This window comes from Eptatretus burgeri, unplaced genomic scaffold (genome assembly GCF_056783735.1).
Source record: "Eptatretus burgeri isolate ZD-2024b unplaced genomic scaffold, Ebu_testis_v1 Ebu_testis_scaffold_566, whole genome shotgun sequence".
Classification (NCBI taxonomy): Eukaryota; Metazoa; Chordata; class Myxini; order Myxiniformes; family Myxinidae; genus Eptatretus; species Eptatretus burgeri.
The window spans coordinates 15,001-25,000 of record NW_028222515.1 but is presented as its reverse complement, the minus strand read 5'-3'; the positions used below and the strand labels follow the sequence as shown (position 1 = coordinate 25,000).

Here is a 10,000-nt window from a genome sequence, read left to right as displayed (position 1 = left end):
GCATGTACATAAATTAAATAAACCCACGAACGTTTGCATCTCTGGGTGTTGACAAGCATTGCCATGTATCCATTGATTTGTAGGTTTGATGATCAGGCATTCAATATAATGTGAGTGAGGAAAGTGAAAAAAAAAAACTTTCCATTAACAAATTGTTGCAGCCTATTCCAAGTCGAGGCATTGTTGAGTGGGACAAAAAATATAGCGGCTTCAGACTCTTGTGAGCTGACAGAGGGCTGACAAAGATGGCACGCCACTATTTTTGTAAGGCTTATTTTGTTTTTTGTTGTTGTGATATTTAGTATTTACCCCATAAATTATCTTCAAAAGGGGTGTTTAAATTAACCCAAACACCCAATTTTCATTCATGTATTCCCTCCGAGATCCCTTCGTGTGCATGAAAAGTTTGGGGCCGCTGGGTTTCATGGTTTTGGAATTATGGAGGAGACGGGTCGACGAACTTACGGACACACACTGACATTCATTGGGTTTCCAGTCTCGACGACTCAGCAAGACCTGTGCTGTGTTAAGAAACAATGAGAACAAACTGCACAAGTCAGAGCCATCACCAAAATCGATGTAAAAGCTCAAGGAAAGGGTGCAATGCACACACTCACCAATGTTTGGATGATCAACCTGCAGTAACATTCTCCCTTCATCAGAGAGCTGAAAAACAAAAACAAATAGATTAAACTTGTCAATAATAGGCAATCATTTTTTCAATAATTTAATTTATCTCATATAAAGGAAGTGAACCAGTTAAAAATTTGCAGAAGGAAGTGCTGAGGAGCCTCGGGGAACAGGAATCCCGAATATCGAAACAGATGATCTTTCGTGGCAGAGACTCGGAAACATCCACCATTGTGCTGCCGTTTCCGTTACCTCTGTACATTCTCACATGATTACGTGTGGGTTTAAACGTCACAAACAGCCTGTATAGTCCCAATGGCCGGTGGGGTTCCATGGAAATGGTCCTACATTCACCACATTCCCATAAACTCACCATTTTCCAATTTTTTCTCTCCATGCACTTCACTGCAACCTGGGGAAGGAACAGAAAACATATGGAACAATTGCTTCACGAAAAAATATTTTCACGAAAAAAATAAGTGACTACTATATTCGTTATTGTTGTGTGTCTGTCTGTCCCGAGCATAGCTACGTGGGTTTTGATCCAATCGTGACAAAATTTTGGTGGGAGGTTTATATCATGATCGAGTTGTATTTTCCTGAAAATGGGCGTGGTGTGCCCATTATGGGTGGAGCCACGCCCAAAAAACATGTGCTTTAAGGGGGTAGCCGATTTCAATTTGCATCTTCTCCGAGGGGGTTTGTCGAATCCGGCAGGCGTTTCGCTATTTGGTTAGCCCCATGGCACCTGCATAGCCCCACGGAGCTCGATTTTTCATTTTCCTCCCAAAGTCAAAGTCACAAGGTCACGAACTTAGAAAATCGCGATTTTGACAGAAAAATCCATCTTCTCCGAATGGTTTGTCGAATCTGGCAGTGGTTTCGGTATTTGGTTCGCCCAGGGGCACCTGCATAGCCCCACGGAGCTCGATTTTTCATTTTCGTCCCAAGGTCAAGGTCACAAGGTCAAGGTCACAAGGTCACGAACTTAGAAAATTTCGAATTTTGACATAAAAATCATACGACTGCCCAAACTTTGAGAGCTTGGATGACAATATTTTTAATGCATAATCTTGACGTCATTCCCCACCTAAAGTCTTGAAACTATTTTGCTTTATCTCGAACACCTTGCCCGTGGCGCCCCCTTCAAGTTTCTTTTTACGCTGATTTCATCAAAGTATGGATAATCCGAGGAGTGTGAAATGCCATGTAGCCTATATGACGTTATATTGTTCCTGGAATGTTCCAGAGGAAGTTTTGCACCAAAGGTCATAATCCTTGACCTTTGACCTTTGAAGGTCACAAAGGTCAAATTTTCAAAGTTGTGGGAATCGAACCGGGTTTTCGACCTTCTTCGACAAACTAACTCCAGTAAGCTATAGCACATATCCTCTTTCCTTATTTTAATGTCCACAACATTGTTTTGTGACCTTTAAAGGTTATGCAAAGGTCAAATTTTGAAAGTTGTTGAACGAAACCGGGTTTTCGACATTTTGGAGCAAATAACCCGTCACTCATGATCGACATCATGTTGATCATTTTTCTAACTTGGTCAAAAATTGTCACATCGTCTCATCCTTGACTTCTGAAACAATCTACATCGTCAAATACCACTCGTGAACCATCGTCGTCGTCAGACTTGTCTCATGATATAACCTTTCAACAGAGCATGAAAAAGCAGGAAACGAGCACAATGTTGGTCTCTATTGATATACAATGATTGTAAATGTCCACCGTATGTTACGATGAATTGGATCAGATGATGTTATCCTTACGTTGTTTCATTGGTGTTGTTCAGTTTCAATCAGTGTGTGTTCCAGAAATAAGAAGTTTAACATTGCACACTCAAACATGCTCGAGTTGATGTAATCTTTCTTGCAACCATCGATTCGGACTCTGCTTTCGTGGAATGTCGAGTCGAGTGTCGTGGAATTTTGATGAAACACTTCTCTGTTATGATTGTGGAAACCAGTGTGATGTCACGAAGTTTGGATGAAAAATGCACATTAATGCTCCGCCCATGTCTTGACTCATGCATATTCATGTTTTGCTTCATGCACATTTACGCTCTGCTCATGTGTTGCTCATCGCTGCTGGGAGGAGCGTAGTGGTTGGCTCCTCCCAGTTTGGTGGAACGGTGGTTGTGTGTGTAGAAAGCACGATTTTTACCGTCACACTTGGAGGGTTTTAAAATAAAGTTAAAAGTATTTAAACCTCTGAGTGTTGGAAAGCTGCCTGGAGCATTGTTTCTTCATATAATGTCGATACGGAGGCCGTTCCAGGATAACCAGAACGGCACCCGGTGGAGCGCATACCTCCGCCTGGCTGAACAGTTTAGGTGTTGTATCCCACTGATAGGACGGATCTGGATCTGGGCATGAATCAAAATCGAATCGGCTTCTTCTCGTCACCCAACCAACTCATTCACCAAGTTTTGTCACAATCCATTCACAACGTTTTGAGATATCGTGCTATATATCATTTTTGGTCGCATCTGTCAATGGTGAAGAATCGCTGGAAAAAAAAAATTCAAAAAAGAATTCTCGTGTCAGGATGTACAGTGCACCTCCGTAACACTTGGACATACACCCCCAACACCCTCCCTCTCGGTAACACTTGGACAGACACCCCCAACACCCTCCCACTTGGACATACACCCCCAACACCCTCCCACTTGGACAAACACCACCAACACCCTCCCACTTGGACATACACCCCCAACACCGTCCCACTTGGACATACACCCCCAACACCCTCCCACTTGGACAAACACCCCCAACACCCTCCCACTCCGTAACACTTGGACATACACCCCCCTCTACCCGATGCACTATGTAATTTTTGAATGGCCCCTTTCCCCCGCTGTTCTGTCCATTTCGTTATTTTCCATCGGATGAGGATTATCTCTAATCTTCGTGGGGATCGTGTTGGCTTTCAATGTCTTCAATTTACTCTTCCCAAACTGTGAATACAGGAAGGAGTGGAACGAATCATCTTCAAACTGGGTGCTGCAAATTCCACTTCAACCAGTCTGGCCGTGCCACGTTCCTCTGCTCAGTTTCACCTCGGTGTCCAAATTCTCCTTTCAGTTGAATGTTTTGGTCAAACACGGATCCTCACAACATCTTTGATAGTTTTGCTACAACCAACAACAATACATCGTGCTGCCAATCTGAGGACTTTTTCACAGTTCAGAGCAGATGAACACCGCACATAAATGTCGGTCCCGCAGCAAAAGTATAACCGAGATGACGTGGCGGGTCACGTATGACGTCATCACATCATCGTTTTTTGGGGAGCAGGGCCAATCAGAATACAAACACATTAAAAAAACGTTAAAATATCCGTTTCAAGATATTTATTCAAGAAAAAAAACGATTAAGTGTTAAGTGGAGACGTATTTATTTATTAAACCAAACTTGATTTTCTCATTCTGTGGACGGAACTTGAAGCACTCAATCGAGCACTCCACTCAAAACCGTCCATATGGAACGGCAGGCTTGGCAAGCGCTCGCTGGGAACTGAACACACCGTGGTTGTCCAGCTTTGTTCATTCCATTGTGACGTAGATTGACTGATTGAAAGATATCTTGGACAATCAAAACTCAACAAAATTACAACACGTGATCATTTGTAAACCTGTTTCATTCATAAATATCCGAATATTTACAATTCAATGTTTGTTCTGTTCATTTGACCTTTACATGTGAATTTACACCAATAAACGTCGAGACTATGAGCGACATTGGTTGGTTGACGACTCCTTGTATCTCGACCTCATGTCCTGTCAGTCATTGGAATGAATTACACCGAGGAACGAATGAATTTCACCGAGGAACGAATTATTTACACCGAGCAACGAATGAATTAAATCGAGGAACGAATGACTTACACCGAGGAACGAATAACTTACACCGAGGAACGAATGAATTACACCGAGCAACGAATGAATTACACCGAGCAACGAATGAATTAAACCGAGGAACGAATGAATTACACCGAGCAACGAATGAATTACACCGAGCAACGAATGAATTACACCGAGGAACAAATGAATGAGTGAAACCGAACAAACCGCTCACATTCTTACCTGTTTCCCGGATTCCAGGTGTGTCCCTTGGAACACCGTCCCAAAGGCTCCAGCTCCAAGTTTGTGGATAATTTCCAGGTTCGGAACCTGTAAGGAAACATAGAAACCTCATTCCACTCCGAGAGGACTTTCTTTCACAGGGAAGGAAACAATAAAATATAAAAATAATATTTCACATTCTGTCCGTGTGGAGGATGAACCTGGGGGTTGTACACAAGGTGAACATGAACACCTGGGGAAGAGAATCAAGAGGAAATGGAACATCTGGTTCACCTTGGGCATCTCGTGGGGATAACCCTCTTCACGTCTCCAAATATTCACCTCCTGCTTGTCAGGAGATTTCTCCTCGTTTTCAAACGGAGAATGAAAACTAATTCTCTGAGGTAAAACCTCAATTAGTCTCATTGTCAAAATGCACTCGAGGATATTGGAAAAGAGAGAGAACGTTGGAAACGTGTTATCACTACCAACGTCTTCACTCGAGTGAAACAAACACATACAGTGACGTCATTCCCTGGGAGCGAATGGGAACGCCCCCTTCATTGTACGTCATCATGGGCCGTTAAAAATTGAATAACGGTTCTGGGGCGGGGGCGGGGCGAGACGGGGTGTGGGGGCGGGGCGAGACGTGGAGGGGGCGGGGCGAGACGTGGAGGGGGCGGGGCTAATGGCGGATATTTTAACTGGAAGTCGAGAAATCAAGGGAATGAAATCACCTTCATTCTGTGGGAGCGAAATTCTCGACTCCTCATGGTAATAATTACATTACCATGGAGAGTATTATGTTATTTCCCTCCTCTGCCATGAAATAAACTGCTGTGCGAACAATTTACATGATGTTAATCGCGGTAATGACGTCATGACGTAAATCAAAAGTCCATCTGGGTGAAATGAGGGAAGAATCGAATCCGCATATCGGAATAAGTGAATAACACCCCAATGTCCCACGGTTTGTGCTTCTGACGAAAATACGAAAACCTCCATATTTGTTGTTATTTAAAATAAAAAGGGTATTTCCGTGTTCATGTGGAAGAGTTTCACCCATGAGTGTGGTGAATCGAAGGTCGTGACGTGTGATCACATGTCGCGCGGCTCGAGCACGGAATAGATAAAGCCGAGCTCCGCACGAACGGGGTGATTGTCCCAGGGGCATTGTCATTTACGGCGGCGGTTCACTTGGTGCTCGTTGAATGGTGAGAATTGAGAGTATATCGGACTCCGTGCTTATACTGATTTATTTTGCGGTGATCGGTTGCGCGTGTATACCTTACTGCTTATGTACTCCTTGCTGCACCTGTATTCCCTGATGTGCCCGTAGAAGCGGCTTCAATCAAATGGAATAAAGCCTACACTCTGAAGGTTCTTCTCTCGCTTACATTTCAATTTATTCCATTTGGTTTTCTCGGCTCTCTCAACCAACGATGGACAAGATCTACAAACCAGAGAGGTTCGACGCTGACCCAAACGCGACTGACTCGGAAATGAAATGGTCGCATTGGTTCCGTTCCTTCTCACACTATCTGACCATCATCGAAGAGGGAGCCGACAAATTGGCCGCCCTTGTGAATCATGTCTCACCCAGTGTATACAGGCTCTTCTCGGAGTGTGACACCTATGGAGCAGCGATCGACGTGCTGCAGGCTCTCTACGTGAAGCGCAAGAACGAGGTGTACATACGACATCTTCTCAACACACGCAAGCAAGCAGCCGGGGAGACAATCGATCAGTTCCTGCAAGCTCTGAGACAGTTGGGAAAAGACGGCAGCTTCCGGGCCGTAACCGCCGAGGAACACCGAGATGAAGCGACCCGAGAGGCATTCATCCAAGGGCTCAGGTCAGCCCACATACGGCAACGCTTACTGGAGAAAGTGCAACCCACTCTTGAAAAGGTAGTCGACCAGGCTCGAGCGATGGATACGGCTCAGCAGCAATCTGAGTCATTTGGGACACCGATGCTGCTAATGAACGCCGCTACGGTGGAAACTCAAGGAACCCCACAGGGCACCCCTGACACAGAGGATGGAGAAAAACCAGAGGAGTCGGATACCCAGACCTCGACAAACTCCTCAGCAACTACTTCGGTTGGTAAATGCTTCTTTTGTGGGTACAAAAGACACCTCGCCACAAATGCCCCGCCAATCTACTCTAAGGAAATCTACTCTAAGGAGAAATAAACCCACTTCTGCGGCTCTCTACTCACAAAAGAAACTAACTGCAGCCTCACCCGGGAATCTATCCAAGGCTATCATCAACGTACGAATTAACGGGCATATGGCTGAGGCTCTGATTGATACCGGTCGCTCTGAAAGTTTCGTCAACAGCTCGCTAGTGAAGGGCAGGAAATGGAAGATCCACCCGACAGACAATACGGTATGCATGGCCGCCACATCACTACAGTCCCGCGTACGAGGGTACTGCAATGTTGAATTGGACGTAAAAGGGTACACGCATCGGGATGTAAGGGTACTGGTGCTTCGTGATTTATGCGCAGACGTAATTCTGGGTCATAATGTCCTCAAGCAGCACACGAGCGTCGAAATACCCTTTGGAGGAAGCAAACCTCGTCTAATTTTAAATGCTTTGACCACCGCAGAGGTAACGTCCCCCCAGCTGTTTGCTAACTTGTCGCCGGTCTGTAAACCGATAGCGATCAAATCGCGGCGATATACCACTGCCGATATGAACTTCATCGCTTCAGAGACCAAGCGATTACTGGAAGAAGGAATTATAGAACCGAGCGATTCGCCATGGCGCGCACAGGTGTTGGTCACCGCCAATCAGAACCATAAGAAACGAATGGTTGTCGATTATTCCCAAACGGTCAATCGTTTCACCCAACTCGATGCCTCCCCTTTGCCGCGCATAGACGAGATGATCGAACGCGTGGCCAATTATAAGATATTCAGCACCATCGATTTGCGAAGCGCCTATCATCAAATTCCCATCCGAGAGGAAGACAAACCTTACACCGCATTCCAGGCAGGTAGACGCCTCTACCAATTCAGGAGGATTCCGTTCGGTGTCACGAATGGAGTAGCTTGCTTCCAACGAGTTATGGACGACATCATCTCAGATGAAAACCTCAAAGACACTTTTGTTTACGTGGACAATGTCACGGTGTGCGGTAAGGATCAGGGGGAACATGATATGAATCTGGACAGATTCTTGAGCATTGCTAGAAAATATAATCTGACCCTCAACTCCGCGAAATGCGTATTCTCGGCAAGGTCAATTGACCTTCTCGGCTACACAATAGCCGACGTCACGATTAAGCCTGATCCTGGACGATTGCGCCCACTTCGTGAGCTATCCCCACCTCAGGACCTGCAGACAATGCGCCGGGTGATAGGCATGTTCGCTTACTACGCAAGATGGATTTCCCAATACTCCGAGAAAATACATCCCCTAGTGCATTGCTAAAACTTCCCACCAGATGCCGCTGTTGTAAAAGCTTTCCACAGCCTCAAAGATGATATCAGTAATTCCGTGGTATTATCGATCGATAGCTCGGTGCCCTTCGTGGTGGAAACAGATGCTTCTGATCACGCGATAGCTGCGACGCTTAATCAGTCCGGGCGACCCGTCGCGTTCTTCTCGAGAACTCTCTCTGGAAGCGAGCAGAGACACTCAGCAATAGAGAAGGAAGCGTACGCTATTGTCGAAGCCCTACGTAAATGGAGACATTATTTACTGGGAAACCATTTCACGCTCGTTACGGACCAACGATCCGTGGCATTCATGTTTGATGGGAAAAATAACGGGAAAATTAAGAATGAAAAAATTATGAGATGGCGGATAGACCTTGCCTGCTATAGTTACGACATTGTTTACCGGCCCGGGAGGGAAAACCCTGCTGCAGACACCTTCTCTCGGGTCTACTGTTCGGCGACAATCAGTCAGGCTTTGCAAGACCGAGATGTGTCTCTTTGCCACCCAGGGGTAACCAGAATGGCACATTTCGTGCGCAGACAAAACCTTCCCTATTCTATCGAAGATATTAAACAAATGAATGCTTCATGCCCTGTTTGTGCTGAACTAAAACCCAGATTCTATGGCGCCGCTCCTGGCAGGTTGATCAAGGCCACTTCACCCTTCGAGAAACTAAATATCGACTTCAAAGGGCCCCTGCCGACCGAGACAGACAACAGATACATATTCACTGTTGTTGATGAATATTCAAGGTTCCCTTTCGCATTTCCGTGCTCGGATATGACCTCGGGCACTGTCGTGAAATGTCTCTCTGACCTCTTCGCTATGTTTGGGAAACCTTCGTACATACATTCAGACAGAGGGCCGCGTTTCATGTCGGCCGGGCTAAAACAGTTCCTATAAGAGCACGGCATAGCAACTAGTCGAACGACTGGTTACAACCCACAGGGTAATGGGCAGGTGGAACGGTATAACGGAATCATTTGGAAAGCCGTAACTCTGGCGTTGAAATCAAGAGGACTGGGCCCCGAGCGGTGGGAGGTTACCCTTCCCGACGCTCTGAATTCCATACGCTCTTTGCTCTGCACGTCCACCAATGCAACTCCTCACGAACGAATGTTTACTCACCAGCGACGTTATGTTGACGGCCAATCGGTGCCCAACTGGCTAACCCATCCCGGAACAGTGTTCATGAAACGCCCGGTACGACAAAGCAAGTATGAACCCATGGTGGAGGGTGTCAAACTCATCGATACTAATCCAGAGTATGCTCATGTTAGACTCCCGGATGGCAGGGAGACCACTGTGTCGGTTCCCCATTTAGCTTCCTCAGATACTCCTCCCGCAGGTACACCACCATCTGGCACTCCTCCCTCTGACATCCCCTCCCCAGGTGTTCCCCCCAGGAACTCCACCCGGGAACGGTGGCGACGGAGCTGCCGCGTTCCACCCGAGAGCGATCGTGGAGTCATCTCCGGCACGAGTCGAGGCTCACCAAGAGGATCGGAAGCCTCCCTCAAGTGAAACCGCCATTTACTCCCAGAGAGGTCGACGGATAATACACCTCGCCGACTCAATCTGTAAAGGGGATTACTGGCATCCTCGATGCTCATGCTCCTATATGCTCATTACATCATATATCGATGCTCATTACCATGCTCCTACAACTCAAAATAATCCTCACTGCTTGGCATGTATGCTTCTGTCGTTTAAATAGTTTACGTTGCTTGAAATGTATACTCCTATAGCGCTGAAGCAATCATGGTGCGTTAGTTGGGCCTCTAGTTACATTTTAAAGACGGGGAGAATGTGGTGAATCGAAGGACGTGACGTGTGATCACATGTCGCGCG

General features: G+C 46.1%; 2 protein-coding genes across 2 annotated transcripts in view; one reads left to right on the top strand and one right to left on the bottom strand.

The window, feature by feature from the left end:
• Positions 1-5,308, bottom strand: part of LOC147007144 (sperm motility kinase 2B-like) — a gene marked incomplete at its 3' end in the record, with an annotated part of 13,407 nt that extends 8,099 nt beyond the window's left edge. Inside the window, exons 1-4 of the mRNA XM_085867539.1 lie at positions 4,994-5,308; positions 4,721-4,807; positions 1,004-1,042; positions 618-666 (exon numbers count right to left, since the gene is read on the bottom strand). Coding sequence (XP_085723665.1) covers positions 618-666; positions 1,004-1,042; positions 4,721-4,807; positions 4,994-5,218 — 400 coding nt within the window. The remainder of the gene's footprint in view (positions 1-617; positions 667-1,003; positions 1,043-4,720; positions 4,808-4,993) is intronic.
• A 54-nt stretch (positions 5,309-5,362) lies between these two features.
• LOC147007143 (uncharacterized) overlaps positions 5,363-10,000 on the top strand; it is a 5,583-nt gene continuing 945 nt past the window's right edge. The window contains exons 1-2 of the mRNA XM_085867536.1: positions 5,363-5,913; positions 6,039-10,000. The exon at positions 6,039-10,000 is cut by the window's right edge and continues 945 nt beyond it. Coding sequence (XP_085723662.1) covers positions 6,142-6,894 — 753 coding nt within the window. The 5' untranslated portion in view covers positions 5,363-5,913; positions 6,039-6,141 and the 3' untranslated portion in view covers positions 6,895-10,000. The remainder of the gene's footprint in view (positions 5,914-6,038) is intronic.